Source organism: Terrapene carolina, unplaced genomic scaffold (genome assembly GCF_002925995.2).
Source record: "Terrapene carolina triunguis isolate 2854851 unplaced genomic scaffold, T_m_triunguis-2.0 Scaffold211, whole genome shotgun sequence".
NCBI classification, from domain to species: Eukaryota; Metazoa; Chordata; order Testudines; family Emydidae; genus Terrapene; species Terrapene triunguis.
The window spans coordinates 39,872,263-39,893,744 of NW_020664562.1; the positions used below are offsets into that span (position 1 = coordinate 39,872,263).

Genomic DNA, 21,482 nt, shown 5'->3' on the forward strand with positions numbered 1-21,482 from the left:
CCATGTTCCCACAATGCAAAGCGCTTCGGGCACCGGCAGCCGAGCTTCCTAACCATAGAGAGGAGGGAACGTCTTGAGTGAGGGCAACCCAGCTTCCTGTACTTTAATACAATGGGGACGCAGTAGCCATCTTGACTAGGGGCAGCCTGACTTCCACCGGTAGAGGAAGCAGAGGAGGCTCGGCAAAGGGCACGGCTTGCCTTCAGCGCGATTGACACTACACGGCAGCCATCTTTGAGGTGGGCAAAGTACCCAGCTGCACACTGAGCCGCCCTTCCCCGCGAGGCCGCCTACGGCTGAGGCCGCGGCGGCGGCCCGGCTTGGTTTCCATGATGATGGCTGCCTGGCCGAGGCGACGGCTGCTGCTGCTGAGGAGGCGTCAAGCGGCAGCCCGGTTGCTGGGCGTCCTGTGGCTGGCGTGTGTCGCCGCGGAGGGCGTTGCCGGCGGGGAGCCCCCGCTCAAGTGCGACGAGCTGAGGCTGGGGCAATATCCTGAGTCTGGCTGGGGCTGCGGTGGGGGGCTCGGTTACCATGGTGACGCCTGGTCTGTGTGTCTCTCTCTCTGTGGCTGCTCCCGCCTGTGTCCCAGGCCAGCCCCTGGTGCTCCTGTCAAAGGGAGTGTGGCGAGGCTTGTTACTACCTCCCCCCCATCCCATGGGATGCCCCCCCCCGGCTCTTCAGGCCACGCTGAGGTAACCGCAGCTGAGATCAGCCTCTGTGAGGGGTGCAAGATCTTTGCTTGGGATGGTTTGGGGGTCTCTTCTTCCCGCCCCCATTAGTAGTGAAATTTCAGAGGCTCTGGATAGTGACAGTAGCTGAGGAGAGTGACTGAGCTGGTTAATAGGGGAAGTGAGAGATTCTTTCCTGGGGTTTGTGGTTGGGGGTTTTTTTGGGGGGGGGGGAGAGGGGTCTCCCTTTTGTTTTGTTAGTGTTCAAATCACCCGGAGGTGATGGTTCTGCAGGACATAATTCATTTGGGAGGAAAGAGATCAGCCTGTAATTTTGAATCTGCAGACTGCGGTAGGTAGAAATATGGGGTGACATATTCCTGTTGGGAAGTTATTGACTGTTTAAAGGGGGTCACATCTGGCTCCCACCTTCTCCCTCCAATAAGTTAATTGTTAATAGTTTTTGACAATTGCTGACATTAATGGAGATCAAAAGTGGAAGGTAAGCAAGGAAAAGTTGACTTCCCATCCTGCTTTATTTGGCCCTTGGAGTTCAGTCTTCGGTAACATAAGTAGGAAGTTTTACAATTCAGTCCCTGTTCAGGATTAGTCTGGTGCAGATGTGTGACAGTTTATGATTTTCAAATGATCACTTTTCATTCTGTTGGGTGGTGTTGGTAGGTGGAACCTCTTTTTAACCAAATACTTGACAGCGAATCAGTCATCAGTTGATAGACTACTGGTGTGCATTGACACTCATCCTAAAAAGCAAGGAAATAAAAGCTGGTTTTGAGGTGCTTGATTTCCCTCTTTTAATAGAGAAGGTTTTTTTTACTCTTCTTATAAGAGTTAGCCACTTATATTTCCTTCAGGTGTTATTGGTAACAGCATTCAAACGTGCAGCCTAGGGAAGTGTGTTTCTGTATTACAGTAACTCCTCACTTAAAGTCGTCCCGGTTAACGTTGTTTCATTGTTATGTTGCTGATCAATTAGGGAACATGCTCGTTTAAAGTTGTGCAATGCTCCCTTCTAACATCATTTGGCAGCTGCCTGCTTTGTCCACTGCTTGCAAGAAGAGCAGCCCGTTGCAGCTAGCTGGTGGGGGCTTGTAACCAGGGTCGACCGGCAGCCCCCCTATCAGCTCCCCACTCCCCTAAGTTCCCTGTGCTGTAGCCGCCCAGCAGGCTATTAATTGCAGGCTATCAATTGCTGGCAGTTCAGCCCTCTGCCTTGGAGCTGCTCCCAGAGACTCCTGCTTGCTGTGCAGGGGAGGGGGGGGGCTAATGTCAGGGTGTCCCCCTGCTCCTCACTTACCCCTTCTCCATATAGAGCAGGGAGGGGACACGGAGTGAGAGAGAGACATAGAGAGCTTGGGGCAGCTGCTGTCTCAACTTCCTGATTCACTTAAAAAGACAATGCACTTAAGAGTGGGTCAGCTTACTTAAAGGGGCAGTGTGTATCTCTCTCTCCTACACATAAAGTGTGTGTCTGTCTCTGTCTGCTATGCTGTCTCTCCTCCCTCGTGTTTGTGCTGCCTTGTGTGAGAGGCTACGTTAACAACAATGTGTTAACCCTTGAGGGCTCAGCTGAGTGCTAGTTCATCATTTAGCAGCAAGGCATTCCCTGAGAAATATCCCTCCCTCTTCCACCCTCTAACTTCATCACCTCAACCAAGCTTCACAATTATCATAGCTGTGAACAGTATTAAATTGTTTGTTTAAAACGTATACTGTGTGTATATCTATATAATATATAGTTTTTTGTCTGGTGAAAAAAATTTCCCTGGAACCTAACCCCCCCAATTTACATTAATTCTTATGGGGAAATTGGATTTGCTTAACATCATTTCGCTCAAAGTCGCATTTTTCAAGAACATAACTACAACGTTAAGCGAGGAGTTACTGTATAGCAAAGCAACAGCTCTGCTATAGTTAAGATTGAGAGTAGCTTACTGTTTATTTTCAGTGCTGTATGAGACTAGGGGAAGGAAAACTGACTGAACTGAGAGCTCTCAAATCCTAGGTGGGTGAAGAGGGTGTAGTACATTGAGTTACAGAACAGTTAAGAGTTTGGTACAAAAAATGGTTTTCCTTAATTATTTGAACATATATTTGTGAAGATCCCAAAATAGACAATAGCACACAAGAACCACTGAATTGTACAAATCACACAGCAAACGGTAAGGCTTTCAGAAGTCTAATATACATTCTGATCAAAGGAATTTATCAAGGAACGTGTTCAACTCGTGCCCTTATAGATCTGCAACTTGGTTATTTTGAAATGTAATGCAATATTATTACTGAATTCATTTTGTATGCAGTTCCATTGAAAGTATAGAGAACCTGTATGGGTTTATTTTGTTTTCAGTAGAGCGTTAAATAAAATGCTTAAAACACTGGCAGAAATCAGCAGAGCCAAGTCCAGTAGTTTGTTTAGTGTTTGGGTTGGTTTGTTTTTTTGGGGGTGTGGGAGTTGGTTGGTTTCTGTAGATCTCTTCGACTTGGGATGTATAATCTCTAGGTTTCTACCTTTCATAAAAATTAAAACAAATGATCCCTCCCCCTTAGATTTAGTATATATTTACTAAAAGAACAAACTTCAAAATAGAACCTCTTTGAAGACCTTCATGTTCTTCAGATATGACTTCTTAAGAGAGCACTCGACTACAGGAGACTTTTGGTGTTATTAAGCTATCTTTTTCTGGAGGTGACATATATGTGTGTTTTGGAGTTAAATTACCTGGTAGTCACCTGAGTGTCACCAGTAAAAATACTTAAATTAGTGACTCATTTCACTTAGAATAGTGTTCATCTTGTAAGATGTTCTCAGGCTGAGTGAAGTAGTGAACTATGACAGTTATAGACCTGGGCAAATAATGCAAAAAATGTTCTGGGAGCACTCAAATTTAAAACTGAACACACTTTCTATGTTTGTACGCCTCTGGCATTCACTTTCCAGAAATATTTGAATGATAATTTTACTAACTCAGATGGCTACAAAAAGCTAATTTCAAGCTTACACTGTGGAGCATTCACAGATATAGTATTAAATATTGTGGGCGGGGGAGAGGATTTCTCATTACAGCAGAGGGACAATTCTTGATCTGAGCCCAGGTATACAGGAAACAAACTGGAAATAAAAAATTCTGCAAACCTGATTATCTTCTCTGCTCTGAGGGGGTCCATGCTCCTTCAAGCCCTGCTCCTGATTATAAGAGTGAACAGAAACAATACTATATGGCTTGAGACCCGTCACAACTAACAAGTTATTGAATAATTTACAGCTAATTCAGAGTAAATTTGAACAACAAAGAAACTCCAGGAAGTTGTTGTAAGCTCAGACATTCGGTTAACAGATTAATTTTTTGTATTAATTTTAATTAATTTTAAATTAATTCACCAAGTAAATTGTTCTTTGTGAATTATTTGCTCAGCTCTAGGCAGTTTTAAGAAAATCCCAGACTATTTATGTGCTCCCTTTTTATTCTAAATGGACCCTGCAACATCTGTTGTCTCTTCCTCCAGAGTGGCATCTCAATAAAAAGTTAAATCCATATGTGACCATATAATCTAATCACATTGGGGTTGCCAGAAGCTCCAGACCCTATTCTGAAATACCATTTTAGCCCCCACCAATCCTGTGAACACAGATGTTTAACTTCAAGTACATGAGTAATCCCACTGAGTTGCAGGATTGGAGCCTTAGTGATGTCAACATTTTGGATGATAATCTGTGGCTTTTACCATTTGAATAAATTATTGCCTGTTCTTTAAGTAGATCAGAAAACCACCTTCAACCTCTTTGTTTCTTAAACAAAAATACAACTTTGTATCTACCTACCAACCCACGGGACTTATATGACCCCCCATCACTATAGTATCTGAGTGCCTGCCAATCTTTAATGTATTTATCTTCATAACACCCATGTGAGATAGAGTTGTACTGTTATCTCCATCTTACAGATAAGAAACTGAGGCATTGAGAGACTTAAGTGACTTGCCCAAGGTCACACATGATATTTGTGGCAGGGTAGGAATTGAACCTTGGTTTCCCACAGAGCAATGCCCATTACACATTCATGCAGAACCAGAATGGGTCTAACATAGCATTCAAAAGTCCACCTTTGCCTCAGAATCCACCTACCAGACTTGCCTAATAACTGAGTTTTTAGTCCCAGTCCAATTTCTAGTGGCAATCTCAGAAAAAAGGCTACACTATCTTCTTGCCCCGGGGGCTATTGGAACAATAGTGAAGTTTGGAAATTAGTGGAGAAATGTAGGCGATGGCCTGTAGGTTTGTCAGGCTGACATAATTTACAAGTACTGAAAGTCAGAATTAAAATAAAGGAAAAAGACCTGAAATGTTGTCCTGCTTAATGCCTGATTTCAGCATTAGAAAGTGGCAAGTTGTGAACTCAGGTGGGGTTCTGCAAACTTTAGGAAACATCACTTTTTCTAATTCTTAACCTTAGCAGTTATCACTTAAAATAAGAAAAACAGTATTTCTCTCTAGTTTGATGCGGAGAAACTGGCCAAATAAAATGCACTCAAGCAATTAGAATGCTTCACCATAGAGAGAGAAAACATTTAAGTTGACTGTGCTGGTTTCTGCCATTCCCACAGTAAAATGAAAACTTTAAGGATCTAGAAATTGTAACATTTAGGTGAGTCATCTGATTTGTGTGTTTGCTTAACATTTATTCTGGGGGGGAAATTAATGCAAGACAGGTTATAGTATCTGTTCAAAAGACCCAGTCATCAGTCACACCCAGCAGTGTATTGTATTGGGTGTCTGCACTTCCATACACACCGAATTCCTAATCTGCTAGGGGGTGCTCCGCCCAGGCCCCGCCCCCACTCCACCCCTTCCCCCAAGACCCCACCCTGTTTCTTCCCACCCCTGCTCCACCCCTTCCCCACCCAGTTCCGCCCACTTCCCTGAGCACGCTGTGCCCTCGCTCCCCTCCTCTGTGCCTCTGACACCACGAAACAGCTTATCTGCAGCAGGAAATAGGGAGGGAGAGGGAGGCGCGGATCTGCAGGGCCCGCTGGTGGGCAGGAGGCGCTGGGGGGGGGAGGGGGAGGTTCTGGTAGGGGGGCTGCTTTTTCCCGTCGTGCTCCAGCCCCGGCGCACCCATGGAGTTGGCGCCTGTGTGCACTTCAGTGGACAGGTAGAACTTATCATTTCTTTCACTCTGCGTTTTTGGAATCTTAATGTGTACCGTGGTGCATGGCCTGTTATAGCTCAATTTAAATAATCCTCATTGTGTCCTCAGTTCCTTGTCATCCAGCACCAAATATTACTTGTAAGGATCACAGTGGCAATGAAAACAACTTTACTGGAAAGGAAGTTGGATTTTACAAACCTATTGCATGTCGTAATGTGTAAGTCAATTATTGTGCTTTGTTATACGTTTGCCTCAGTTTTTATGTTACTAATTTTAAATGGTGTAGCATGTGTTGGCAAGAGGGAGGAGGGAAAAGGGAAAGACAGATGAATCTACTTTGTTTCAGTATATTAGATGAGAGGAATTAGTTATTAGAAACATTGCATCGCAAATGTTAAATTAACTAGCATGGTACTTGAGAGATGTTCTAACAAAGCTGTTATTTTGCTTAAAGGCAAAATGTATAATTATTTAAGTAAATCTACCTTTGTGCTAGATTTTTTTTTTCTTTGATATTGCTTCTGAGGGTATCTATACTGCAGTCGAAGGTGTGATTTGCAGATCTGGTAGGCATACCCATGCTAGATTTAAATTATCTAACACACTGTAAATAGCAGTGAAGACACCGCAGCATGGGCTTCAGCACAAGCTAGTAATGTAAGTGCGTACTGTAGGGTACCAAGCAGGCTTGTACAGCCCACTCTAAAGTACATGGGACTGTGTCTTTACTGCTGTTTTTAGCATCCCAAATAGATTATAGCTAGTGCAGGCATGCCTACCTGTGATGCAAATCACACCTTTGATTGCAGTGTAGACATAGCGTAAGCCTTTGATTCTGTTAATAGCTACTCTGCTGAACAATTGTCCTGAAACAGAAATGCTTCTTGTCATGGAAAATGTGAACTTTAGAAGGACTGAAACCTTGTTCCAGCAGTCCTAAATATCCATTTTAGGGGAACCAATTCTCACCTCTTCTCTTGAGTGACTTGATGTCTACAAACACACATTTTTCATTCTAAAGGGCCTGATCGTCAGATCCGTGAAGATGACTCAACTGACTTAGTTCTACATACAGATTGTGAACCGTGCAGAGTGTTGTCTGGATTCTTTCTAAGCACTGCAATTATTATTTTTACTCTTCAATATTGAACACTAAAGATGACAGTACACTTATCAATGTTCTTTGTTTCTCCTCTTTACTGCAATCCTGGAGGCCTTTTCTTTATAAAGTTGGTCTTTTTTGTTGTCCAGCTGCAGAATCTTAGGAAATCGTAGCTCCAGCAATCCTAGCTGAACTTTGCCTACATCACTAGTGGGAAAGCCAGTTCCCGCTAACTTGATATTCTTATTATTCATCAGTTTGCTTATCTCAGCCACCTTCTTGTGAAATGTTAGTGTAGTGTAGCTCAGTCCAGTTCCACCACTAATTTCTCTATACTTATTTTGCTGGACAGTCTAAACTCAACACACCGAAGGCCAACATATTATTTTAGCAAGCCACAGTAAACTGCTAGCTTAGTTAATTGTGACCACCACTTTCTATCAGAATTATTGCTCTCTGCCACATCTGTGATGGAAGCCGGAGAACAAGATGAAATCTAGCCTAATGCAGTAGAATTTTCTCCCCTCCTCCCTAATTGGAATATAAAGCAATTCCTAGGGTGGTTTTCCCCTTGTTAGATTTTTCTGAATTAATATTATTTCCAGTATTGTGCTTGTTAAATGTTTATTGGGTTCACAACTGGGAACTAAAAATTCAAGAAATGAAATTGGAAAAGTCCTCCTGTGCTACCTCTCAGCTAGGTACTAAAAGCAGTTTTCTTCCCATGATTACTTAAAAGAATTTCCCTGGCTTCACCATTCCCATGACTATTTATACAGGAAAGCAGCTTTTAGCTGAGTTGTTTAAAACTCTTGTAAATTTCAGCTGTGGCTACAGGCAGAGTTTTGCATGCACTCTTGAAAAATGTCACAAAGCATGTAGTGTGCTGTCATTTCTAGGAAGGGTAAATTCCTTAATATTCCCAACTTTCATAGGTGTAACAAGTTGTCAAGTCTATATACAGGTAGTTATAATGAATATCTGCATAGTTAAAACCATTACCAGTCTGTTATAAGGCCATTTTTATCCCTTAAGTCATGGTAACATTATTCTACACAGGTATTTGATATTACAACAGTAAACCTAACCATCACTCCAGGTGCTTTTCTGAGCTTTTTCAGTGCCTCATTTGAGTTTTGTTGGAGAACTTGACTGTCCTCTACTAGAAAGAAGTGAACGGAATTTAAAACAAGAAAATTGTATTCAGAAATAACTTTTTAAAGTGATGGAATTCTCATATTGATATTTATATAACATCTGTCACTTTCAAATTGTGCAAACATCAGTGAGTTCTCTGAAGCAGTTAAGTATTGTTATATCTTAAAGATGGGATGGTGGAGAACCAGAGGTTGTGCCTTGCTCAAGTCCACAATTTAGGACTTGTCTACACGGTGTTTTAGTCTGCACAAGAGTGATGTAAATTTTAGTCCACACTAGCATGTTGTCCACTAACTGGCCTGTGTGACATTGCTGGAATGCACTAAAAGTTCAATAGGGTCTATTAATCTAGTCCCATTTCAAACAGTACTACATGAATATGCACTAGGGAATTTTTAGTGCATGCCAGCAGGGTTCACACAGGCCAGTTAGTGTATGATATGCTAGAATGGGCTAAAATTTTACACCCCTCTGGTACAGACTAAAGCACCCTGTAGACAAATCTTAAGTAGCAGATCAATTATTAGAACTCAGAGCTAGAGTCTCAACAGTATGTCAGTCCACTAGATAAAGCTATCTCTCTGTGTTGCTGTTGAATAAAGTTGATACAGCTGCTTGGTGTGTGTATGTAAACAGGCATACTTTGAACAAGTGACTTCCATAGTATCTCAAAGAAAAGCTTGTGAACTCTGCATTAGAGTGCTCCACCAAGAAAGATTGGGAGTCTTTTCCTTGATTGCTCCCATATGAAAGGGTTGTTTCCAAATCCAGGAGTGCTCTAAATTGGCATGGCATGTTCTTTTCTGCATAATGTATGTAGGCCCTGAACATGCTTAACTTTAGGCACTATGAGTTCTGTTAGAGTCAATGGAATTACTTGGGAAATGGGAAACATGGGCATAAGTCTTTGGAGAAATGATAAAAGGCACTAGAAGATCAAACCAAATGGTGTGATCTTTAAGAACAGCACTTGCTCATTATGGACGGAAGAGGATAACAGAAGGGAAGTTTTTTGAATGTGAAATAGGAGGGGGATGTGGAAGGAGTAAATATCTCAGTAGTGGGGTCATTAAAGCCAGATAATAAGCAAAAATGTAAATATTTATTAAAGGCGTTTGTATCCCTTCTTGGCCACTGCCTTTGAGAAAATGAATATTTTTATTCAAGTATGTGTCGAAGACTTTATTTTGGCCACTTTCACTAATTGCTGATACTTAGCCATGCAAGTGTCAGAATAGTGAATTGTTGCATATTTTAAGGTTCTAATGACACTTGGTTCTGTTGCCCCTTTCCAAGGCTGGTTCTTCCCTAACGTGGCAGTGGATGGCTCTGGGATTGTTAAGAGGAATAGCATCTCTAGGTTCACTGATTAGCACTAAGCTCACTTCAAAAGTGACTGAAAGCTACCAGTGGGCATGTCCACATCACTACAACAGTTGATACTAGGTAGCACTCTTTTTGGCAATCTCAGAAGAGAGTCCAGGGAGCCTTTCACTTCTGCTTGTGCCATATCTGTGTGAATAACTAAAGGGCTTCCTCCATCTTTAGGGCTGTAATTTTGACATCTTTTGCTAGCAGTACATTTTTGTACAGCCAACTTTTGTTCATTTGTGATAGATTAATCTAAAAATAAATGTATCCTTATCTTAAATACTTCTCCTTTCTTATCTGACCCTTTCCTCATCCGAGGCTGCTCCCACAACTTTCACCAATGGGCCAGTGCTGACTTCTTCCCCAAATCTCATTGATGAATGCCTACCTTAGCTGATACCTCATCTGGCCCAGTACACTTCCTGTCAGGGCCGGCACCAGCGCAGCAAGCAGGTGCTTGGGGCGGCCCATGGAAGGGGGTGGCACATCCAGGTCTACGGAGGGTCCCTCAGTCCCTTGGAGGGAAGGACCGGCCGCCGAAGAACGAAGCGGCTTGGTAGAGCAGCTGCCAAAGTGCCGCCGATCGCTGCTTTTTTTTTTTTCTTCGCCGCTTGGGGCAGCAAAAAAGCTGGAGCCGGCCCTGCTTCCTGTTTCACTGTTTGGCCCTGGAACTGACCCTACCAGGCGCATTTGGTGCAACTCTGGGGCTTTTCAATCAATTGTGCCCCAGAATGCACAAGTGGATAGGAAAATACTCTAGAAACTTAGGATTGTGTCAACAGCTGGCTCATGTCTTGTTTGAACGAGAATGATAATCCACTTTAAGAAAAAGGATGGAAATTCTGCTGGAGCCCAAGTACACTCTTGAGGTCCATGTTACAGTGGATGTCTACACAGATAATAGTATTATACTAGTTTTTTAATGTTGAATTATTGAAGACTAAGTTAAAATTGTGTAAGCTAAACAACACAAGTCTTCTCTTTCATAAAAGGAAACTTACTAGGCAATTGACTGTCATTTCTAATTTAATTATTCAGAATATACACAACTTAATATCTTGTTTCCACCACAGTCATCTTTACTTGTGTCTTTTGGCAGAAATGGTTACTCATACAAAGTGGCAGTGGCTCTGTCTTTATTTCTTGGATGGTTGGGAGCAGATAGATTTTATCTTGGGTATCCTGCCTTAGGTGAGTTTTTTTTCTTGTTTTGATTTTAAATAATAAAACGTTAATTCTATATGACTCCAGTTTACACGCATACTTATGTCTTAACTACTGACTTCTGATTCTCAGTGTTTTCAAATCCACTAACTAGTGTACTCATCTCACTTTAAAAGCAAAGCCTTTTGCAATGAACCATGTCCATGTTTTAGCTGTTTAGAATGGCTCTGTGGCCAAATCCCGACCTGATTTAAGTGGACATAACTCCTCTTGAACTTAGTAGTGACAAAGGGGAGGGTGCTGTAGTTCAGGGGATAGGGCATGTGATTGACAGTCAGCAAGCCTATGTTCTGTTCTCAGCTTTGCTGCCCGTCTATTGTATGAATTTGCGCTAATCACTTAACCTTTCTGAGCCGTATTCCCTCTGTTGTGGAATTGTTTGAGATCTGTTGATGAGAAAATATATGTTATGGTTAAGCATTAATTATGGGAATTGAGCTTGCCTACCCCAAGACTGACTTTGGACAATGCTGTTGAGAGAGTCAATGTGGCCTCCGCTCTTTTGTCCTTCATGATGGGGATCCCTGGGTAACAGTCCAAGTGCCTGTGACTAAAAAGGTGATCAGAGTAGTGTAATGATTTTAAGTTGTTTCAGTAAGTAATATTCTCATTACAAAAATGTATACTGAGAAAATTCAGCTGTCAAAACCCAAGAAATATCAGTTATAATAATAAATGTTCTTCAATTCTGTGCAGTCACTTAAAAAAAACAGCTCTGAAAAGTCGCAGTAAACTTTCCAATAATAATCTTAACTGATGCCTTATTTACTTTTACACAGTACAGGTTAACAATTTATATAACTTATAGCACGGTGTAGGAAATCAGTTGTATAAAGGCTATGAATCAGTTATGGGTATTCTAAGTATTACATATTTTATATAGTAGAAGATATACTGTAGGAAGATGTGTGTGACAGAAATGGAGCTGCTCTGTAATTTATGAATATTGTTTATGCTGACCTGGTTGTTGGGATGCTTTCTGTGTGAATATATTGGTTGAGTTCAGTAGGGAGCTAGAAGGAAAACCAGCAGAAAAGAAAAGAATTGTTCAAGATAAGCCACTTTCTCTCAGCGCTCAAGGGCTGTTAAGAGACAGTGCTGGATAGGAAAAGGCCTGGGAACCAGAAGATCAAAAGACAGAGTTTAAAAGGAAGACTTTCATGAGGAGGGCAGTAGCTATTGGGGAGCCATTGGGGAGAACAGACTGACACACAGGAGTTGGAAGAATTTAGGCCATCAGGGGATATTAAGCCTTTGGGTAAGGTAGATGTGTTTGTAGGCTATTTTAAAATGCTTTATTCCTACTATTAAAATAAACAAATATTTTAATTTTAAGTAGGCTTTTTGGTCACTGAATACCACTGGCCACAGAGTCCTGAAAGGAAGAACCGCAGGTGCCAAACCCATTTGGACCTGCTGGGAAAGCATTGTTGATACACAGTTTGGGCCTTGGGCTACAGCACCCTAAGCGTCCAAGAACTGCAGAACTCCACCCTAGGAGACATATAGGCATGGGACCTGTTACCTGTAGGAGTGCACTCAGAGACTAGAAAAGGCAAAAGTGCTGCTAGCCCTGTAACCATAATAATGTCTTATCTAAATACCCATTTTAAATTCAAAACAGTGCTTAGTGTCTGAATAATATAATTAATGTTCTGCAGTTAGAATGTGTGTGAAATAGAACTTGATATATATTCTTGTAGTTCAATGTAAGTCTGTTACTATACATTAGCGATGTGTGTGCTGAAATGAGTTAAATGTCTTTGTGGAACTTGCACAATATAATGCTATATAAGCTATGTCTTGAGGGTCAAAGTTAAGATGGAATATCTGGTGTGAATTTCCCCATGTCTACGTTTAAGAGAATGTATGACTTTCTACAACGTCTTAGCTGATCATTTCCTTAAATCTTACTGAATATGTTGTATTAACCATTCTGGATATGTAACATTTTAAATTAATAACTGTAGTGATCTTCAATTTCAGGTAATATTTTCTATTTCAAAATACATTGTCATAATTCTTTTTATTTCTATGAAAATTACTAATATGTAAACTAATGTCTATTTGATTGTTGTGCTTTCCACTAAGATATTTAAATTCCCAACCAAAAAAGTTGCCACCTTTTAGATGAAATTAGTTAAGATACTGATTTTAGAAAATCTATTGTAAGAGTTTCACTCTTGCAATCATTTCAGGTTATTTTTAAATTGCTTGTTTCTAACTTTTTTGAAGATACTCAAGGTATTTACAGATTGCTTTCCACTGGTTTTGAAAACGAAGTACTAGAAATAACCTATAGATTTCTGGACATGTATCTAAACATGTATAGATAAGTGTGTCATATCTAAATCTGCATGACCAGATCCTAATCTTATATGTACAAAAACAAGTAAACATGAACAGAATATGGGACCTGATCCTGCAAACACTTACCACTCAGGATAGTGCTTACTATTGTTAATTCTGTTTGAAGCTATTGGCTTTAATAGGACTTCCCACAGTGATAAAAATTACCTCAGATAGTGTTTGCCAGATTTATCCACAGGATGAAGAAAATGATGATGGCTTTTTAAGGTACACATAAATCTTATTCTGCTAGAATTACCTTCACTATATTGTAAGAAACTCTCTGTCTAAGCTTCATTAGTTTCTCAGTATGTTACAAACAGTTGCCTTTTTTGTATAGCTCTAGATTGCATGATGTAATGGACTGGTGAAGCTAAGTACACTAGTACTGCTTCAACTGGGATCTTTGAGTTTCTGTCTGCTAAATATGAAGTGATGTTTTTCTAATAATGCTCTCTGTTCTGATGGATAATTCTGTGTTAACCTCCGTGGCCTTTTTTTCTGACATGCAATAATTAGCACATTTTTATTTTGCACATTTATATTTGCATAAAAACATTAGATCTTCTAAGATCCTTTTTTTTTTTTTTAGAGGCAATTGATAACTCTAGATGCCCACTTTCTGTAAAACAAATGTTTCAAAATACAAATATTTTCTTATTTTATCAGTTGGACTTAGAATAAGGATGTGCACTACTTTTAATGCAGATGTCTGAAATCTTGGCTTTGAATTCTTATATGTATTACACTTAAATTACCAATCGGACCTGAAATATAGTACACAGATATTAGCCACAATTAAAATATTTGCAAGATAAGCTCTTATAAAGCTTGGAAGCTGTTCCCTCTGAAAGGATTGAGAGGAATGAAGCAAAAAGAATACTGGTAACTAATCACACAACTTCTTGTAGAGAATTCTTGTGCTTTGTCAAACAAGATACCTCTTAAATATTAAATTCCTGCAAATTACGTTTAGGAGCTGACCTGCAAAGCAGCAGGTTACCTTAAAAATTAGTTGTTGTTTTTCTTCTTTTACCACAATATATATTGTTGTTGAATTCATATTTTGAAAAAACTGTCATTCATAGACTATCCTTATATGAAGCTGTATAGTGCTTACTACTTTGTAAATGTGTTTATTTGGCACATTGCCTTTAAAGACAAGATACATGCATTTGCTTTGCATGGTACTTTAAAAGCTGGAGCACACATCGATTTTCCTCACTGACCTTTCTACATACAACAGATACCATTTTTTAACAAGATGGTATAAATCCTGACAATACAAAGGCAGACTATAAACCAGTTTTTCTTGCTTCAAGAAACTGGCAAAATAGGATGTCACAAAATAATAGTCTCCTGTTGTTAGATAAATAGTATGGCAAAGGCTTTCACTCTAAGGTATTTCCTCTTTAATTGAGTGAATTTAATTCTCATGAAGATGGAGAAATAAAGCATTGGCTTTAGCCGGGCATTGTGAAAGCTTCCCCATGCAGCTTTGCTGATGCACCTTTCTTCTGAGCTGTAAGCCCCCTGCTATTTCCATCTTTGTTAGTCTGTTCTCAAGGGGGTCCATGGTGCCATATAGTACCAATTCATGTTTTGTGTTTGTGAGACCACCAAACTCAGTCTCACTTGGGATTTAAATTAGGATTTGAACTTTACTTGTAAACCTCCATATTTCCATTTGGCCATACAAACAAACAAGGCTTCAAGCTAAAATTGCATAAGCCTTCATTCAGAAACTTTATTCTCCCTCTCCCCAAATATGAGAATACTGTAATTCAGTTTTAGATGAGTATCAAAAAATCCAGACCTCTAACTTAACATTTTAGGTCTAAAATAAAGTTTATTTTTTGGCAGTGAATAGCATTGACTACATCATTGTGAAGAGTTAGTACAGAGTACACAACACCCGTACTGTCCAGACTTCTAAACATCTTGCAATCCTGCAACAATCCTCCATTTTTAATGAGCTATCAAAGGTTCTTTGCTCTTACCTCTACAGGGGGGAAAAAATTTCTAGTTAACATGTGTTTACTTGCAGTGTAGAGGCTTCGGCTGGAGCCAGGGCTCTGAGGTCCTGCGAGCCTGAGTCATCTGGCGCGGGCCGGCCGGGGAGATTTTAATTGCAGTGTAGACATACCCATTGAAGCCAAAAAGTTGTATGGATAGCGGAAACATCTAACGTTTTGTAAGGAAAGCGGGGTGGATTTGATTTAAATCAAATTGATTTAAATCATGATTTAAAAAGACTTGATTTAATCATGGATTTCTACATAAAAGTGCATTCTTGTTGGTTGTTATAACCTTAATACATATTCTTCAGAACTCAGAGATAGATGTAGGTTTCATTTTTAGAAGGTACACACTATACATTTTTAAAGTGATTTATTTCAAAAACTTTTCAGATTAGTTTTACAGCTATATCAGAAAATGAATGATTGTTTGGTCATTTCTTTTACCAAAGGTAATTGAAGCAGATATTTTGAAGTCATTGGGAGATGAACTATCTCCAATTCAACAGGTTAATCATTAATATTTGGAGGATTTTCTTGCCATGCTGTATTAGGAGGACAACATCACCAGACAGACATTTAAATTGTTTTATTTAACTAAACCAACAATGTTATATATTCTGGATTTTTTTCTTCAACAGCAAACATATAATATTTTAACAAAACAAGCATATGAATTTTTGAATTTAGTTAAACATTCAAGTTTTTTAAAATCAGGTTTGTTTTTGTTAAAATTGTTTTTAACTAAAATAGTTAAATGAAATATTTAAAAAACAAAACAAAAATTAAATCGACTATGTCAGCCAGGTCAACGTGAGAAACTTAAAACATTGGCTTCTGCAGCTAACTCCATCGTCTTCACCTTCATTTTCCTGTTTGTTCATAATCTGGAAAAGAAAAACAAGCTTTCCTGCTTTTACAGGTCCCAAACAATTTCTCAATTTGGAACAAATTAGTCCAAAGGAAGAAAATATTCTTTCTACATGGCAGAAGCTACTGCTGTTAAAAGTGAGATTATCACTTCAACAGTCTCTGAATCCAAGTGCTTATGTAACTTCCACCAGTTCACCGATGTGACTTCCTTTAAAACAACATCAGCAAACATATATTTCTTGAATGGTTCTTATTCCCAAACTGGGTCTCTTTTACAGCCTGCTGCCATTATAGGTTTTCCCTTCTAGTAAGAGAATGGTATGGAAGATCTCAAATCAATGAAGGCTACACTCAGAAAGACCTCAAGACTTCTGGAATATGCTGCTCAAACAGTTTCACTTTTGTTTCTACTACCTGTCCCTCCCTTCTCACATTTATTTCCAGACTTCTTTTCCTTGTCCAGATCTATTCCGCCCCCAACAATCTTCTATTCATTGAACTTTTTGAAACCTTTCACTTTTAGAGAGGTAAGGGATTGACTCTGTGTACACAAATTTGCAGAGGGACAATACGGTTGAGGTCTGTTATTTCTCACCTCTATATATTATTTATTTATTTGAAAACATTTTTGCAGTTAACAAGCATGTTTTCTCTGGAGACACAAATCCACAGTTTGAGAACTGCAAAACTAAGCATCTCTGATGTCATCTTCTAGACTGAGCACGGAGTCCCATTGGGTAGATAGAAAGATTAACCTAAATAATCTATACAGAAGCCCCTGGAACCCCATAAAATTGGGTCCCTAATCCATGAACTATTGGAACTCATTTACAAAACTTTTCTTAAACATTACATGAATATATTGTTTCATACTATAGAATTTATAATCCCTATTCCATGATGAGATATCTTTGAGTTATAATGTATCTTTATCTTTTTTTCTTCAAAAAGCATTTTATAAAAAAAAATCTGATTTAAATTTAAAAAATCCGATAATTTTTTTAAAATAATTGATTTTTATCCACCCTGAAGGAAAGTAAACCTTTATGCTTCAGGACTTTAGCCAATCTCTAACCAATTGTGTTAGGAAGAGACTTTCTCTGTAGGGCATCTTGCACCTTTTTCTGAAGCCGTTGGTGTTAGCCACTGTTAGGCTACTGGACTAGTCTGATCATGTATGGCAATTCCAGTGTTCTTCAGGTGCTTTGCTTACAAGATGTTCTGAAACTCATAGAGCACTTCCCCTCCCCCCCCATATGCTCTTATTTCTTGCATGATCCCAAATAAACTGACTGGTTTTTAATTAATTAAAAAAATTAATTTATAGCTACAAATAAGTAACACTATTCACTTGTAAAGGAAATAAGTGTAGTCCTGTTTCAGTCTTAGATTTCTTTTTAGTCTCCAGATAAAATACTTTCTCCTCTTCTACACATTAGTATAATCCATATTAAATCTACACTTGCAATTTGAGAGGTGGGACAACAGGCCCAGCCAGAAACTGCTGCTCAGGCCCCAGTGAGGTTTGCACTTGTGAGCCCTGGTTTACAAGTCCAATGCTCTAACCCCTGAGCTATGGAACCAGGTCCCAGGTGCCCTCAGCACGGGCTGAAGGTTGATTCCAGTCGACGCGTGGCTGGCATTGCATATCTTCCAAGAGCCTTGAGCATCTTACATTATCCAGAAGGGCAATAATCCCCAAAATTTCTCAGGTTCACGAAAATTCAATTACCCTTGTGCTTTATGGTAGTCATTTTTAAAAACTGTAATTCAGGATTTTTAGCTCCAAAGACATCCACCCTAATTTTTCTGATATCTTTTCCTCACTTAGGATGGATTTAACTATAAGTTCCCAGGCTTTTTTACTTCAATAATCAAAGGCTCAAACCTTTAAAGCATCAAGACCTATAGCCACGATAGTTGTTCCTGTAGAAAGTCTGAAGTTTGATTAGTGAATGGGTTGTTGCAAAATTCTAATCCTTTACCAAGTGTCATTGTTGATATTCAGAATATGGTTGGGGGATGGGCAGTGGGGTTGCAGCATTTTTTATATAAAATCAATACAATGGCTTGCTTGTCAACAGTCAGTTTATTTGGGATCATCCATTCCCTGACAGAAGCAGAACTAAACAGTAAATAGTGCTGAAATATTTTGCAGAAATGTGGTGAAAATTACAAACACTCTTGCAGACATATACTTCCCTCTGCTGTGTTTAGAGGGAGCATTGGTTCATCCAAACTACTGAATACAGATGAAAAAGTTCGTTTGTTACATGGAAGACGGGTTTGGAGTTCCTCCCCTTAAATTTAAATAACCCACAATTTTTGTGATATAATGGCCTGTTTTTTCCCCCTCTATCCTTACAATTATTTGGTCACTTCCACTGTTCGTTTATTTTTTCTTCCTCCTTTCTGTCTTTGCTTCCTTTCCTGCATTTCCTCCCCATACTCCCCAAAGCAAAAATTGGGCTCAATAAGTGTTTCTACAACCAATAATGGAGAATGAAAGTGACTAGAATGATAAAATCTTGCAGCTAATTCCATACATAAAGTGCTTACACACTTGGAGCTACTATCTCTGCTTCTGACACCAGTACAGATGGTGGGGTGAAAGTGGCTTGTTGGGTCCCTAAAATACCAACTTCCAGTGGGGTTCAGAATATGTATTGAGAGCATGACAAAAGATGGGAGAGTTATCCATGAATACTTTGGGTGGGGAATGCTCCAGTTGCAAAGATAATAAATTTGGTACTCTAGTATTTACCAGAGAAATTGGCATGCATCATTTTAGTCCTAGCTCAGCAGTGTTGTCCCCTGTTGCTGGCATTTGTTTTGCTGGCTGTTGCCCTTATGTTTTTTGACACTACAGCCAATACTGATGGCAAAGCTTAAAATGCTTGGCTGCTGCAAGTCCCAGATACCAACCACTGAGAACAATTTGTTTTAAACATTTATGTATTTATAATTTTGTATATATAACATGACTTGTGGGCTTCATTGATTGACACCATTTCATATTATAGTGTCATAGCGAAATTATTTTTGGTCCATTGGAAGGCCGTCCTGCTAACAGTTTTTCTTCCTCTTGGTCAAGAGTCACATACTCATTATTAGGTCTCCATTTTTCAACTTTGTTAACAATATAGCTATCTCTGTGTATCCTGTATTTCCAGCATGTTGATTTCTGTTGCATCCAAAGTGTGCTGTGCATTTTACACACAGGTATAAACTTGTATTCCCTGCTAAAGACAGCACAGTTCTCCCCATACAATATCCTACAATTAACTTGACCTAGTTAAAGACAAACATTCCTTTTCACACTTTCTAATCTTGGATAAAATTTTCTGACAAGCCTAAGTGACTTAGGAGACTGACACTCATTTTCAAAAGTAACTTAGCCCCTTAAGCTTCATTGAAAGTCCTTGGGGTTTAAGCTTCTTAAGTCACTTTGATGCTTTTGAAATTTTTACAATGTTCACATACAATGAAATCTGAACAATAAACTATTTAAGGCAGCCTTCTGCTTCTAAAGACAGCCTCTAAGTATCTCCACATTTTATTACAGTTCTGCCTGACCTTTAATGGAAAATCATCTCAATGAAACAATCATTTGTTAGTCACTTACAGACATATTCCACTGCATTTAGAATGAATACATTAAAGTTCCTAGAAAAGTATCTACAGTGTTGGCAACCCCTTAAAGATTAGTATTGTATACACTAGCAATGAGAACAATATTCAAACCCAGCATGTAATGCAGCAGCTGTTTCCAAAGTCTAATTAGTATGTTCTACAACTTGAGACAGTAGAAAGTGTTTCATGTTAAAATAAGTTTTGGAGCTCCAGTGCGCAAAGATTTCTTTGTTTTAAGATTAACTGTGCATCTAGCAAGAGAAAGGAAAAACTCAGTAATTTAAGTTGACAGTAATATGTTCATTCTCTTCCTTTTCTCAGAATTGTGTCTGTTAAAATCATTTTGTATTTAAATCTTTTAAACTAAGCAAGTTTCTTTACAGGTTGGTGCATAAATGTAAAAACAAAGACTCTGATAATTAAGGAAAATATTCTTGTGTTAATTTCACTCTCATGCTAAAATGGTCTGTGCGGGGCGGGGAGGAGATGGGGGGGAAATGCCTATGCACCTGGAAACTGTAAAGTTCCATAAACTTTATAGAGAATTGCTTAAGGCTGTAATTAAGTCTTATTTTCCTTTCTAGGTTTGTTAAAGTTCTGCACTGTAGGGTTTTGTGGAATTGGTAGCCTAATTGATTTCATTCTCATTTCAATGCAGGTAAGTTGACACTTTCAAACTAGGATACAAATCAATTTTTTGTTTATTAAAAGTCTGATAAAGTCCAAAAAAGGGGCCAGTCTGTTTTTGGCTTCAAGAGAATTTTCTGAATATCCTACACATTAAAATCCAGGTACTGATTTCTCAGTCATGATGTTGCAGAGGGTGCATCATAGGAAATAGATTTAAATGTATATAGATGAGATCTTAAAATAAATTACCAACTAGATATTTCTTCCAGTCACTGCAGTGCAACCACCTCTAAGTATAACCTGGAAGCTTTTTCACACACAAAGCAACACTGCATATATGTGATATGGCAGAGTGAAGACTGATGTATCCTATTAAAACTACTTGAGAACTTAAGCAGAATCTAGTTGTCCAGCACTGTAATTTGGCCAGGTCACATGTGGCTTGGAGTGGTAAATACCACAGGATTTAGGATTGTATTTAGGATCCCTGGCTTAACATATCACCAGGAAGATGTGTGTAAATGCATTCAAGAGGGTGCAGGGATAAACCTAATGACCCAGGGTGACATTTTCTAAAGCACTTAAGTGCCACAGTCCACTGAAAGCCAATGGGACCTGTGCTCCACACTCACTTAGGCACTTTTGAAAAAAATCTCCTCCTCTCCTTGACATGTATAGATTATCAGAGTTTATCTTATTAAAATTAACCAACCTCTGAAATGGTGACCAGTGGTGCTACAGAAGTCTGGATTATAGTTAGTATTTCTTTGTACAAACACAGCAAATTACTGGAGACCAGGAGAAAGGAGGCAGTGATGATGCCGAATAGTAAACACTAAAAATGTCCCCAGGTGGCTTGTAAAGCTTGTGCATTTATTTCCTAAACTTCAGGAATCCAACCAGATGCTTGCTTTGCAGACCAGAATGTGTTGGATGTTGTGTACCATTTTAAAAGTTAAAACAAATGGATATATCCAGCACTTCTGTTCGCAAAACAGTATGTGGTAAGCATAGATCTCCACAGTCATGGTCTGTCTTCCCTGCTCCATTTTCATTTCTGCTTTACTTCTTCTGGTTAGTGCTCTGCACATTCCCCAGAGTGGAAAGGGAAATACTGTAGTAACTGGTGTTCTATAAACATCAGAAACACACCTCCCCCCTCAATCAAAAGGTGAGCTTAGGAGCAGTTTGGTCAGTGTTTCTAACACAAGAAGTATTATAGAAGAGTGAGAAAGAAGAAGGCATAACACATGGGTTTTGTGTTTTGCACTGTGGTGCACGTGCATGT

General features: G+C 39.2%; 1 protein-coding gene across 1 annotated transcript in view; it reads left to right on the forward strand.

Moving 5' to 3' along the window:
• The first annotated feature begins 238 nt into the window (after positions 1 to 238).
• The window catches only part of LOC112115929 (TM2 domain-containing protein 1), a 36,045-nt gene continuing 14,801 nt past the window's right edge, over positions 239 to 21,482 (forward strand). The window contains exons 1-5 of the mRNA XM_024213155.3: positions 239 to 487; positions 2,775 to 2,848; positions 5,945 to 6,053; positions 10,567 to 10,658; positions 20,149 to 20,222. Coding sequence (XP_024068923.2) covers positions 330 to 487; positions 2,775 to 2,848; positions 5,945 to 6,053; positions 10,567 to 10,658; positions 20,149 to 20,222 — 507 coding nt within the window. The 5' untranslated portion in view covers positions 239 to 329. The remainder of the gene's footprint in view (positions 488 to 2,774; positions 2,849 to 5,944; positions 6,054 to 10,566; positions 10,659 to 20,148; positions 20,223 to 21,482) is intronic.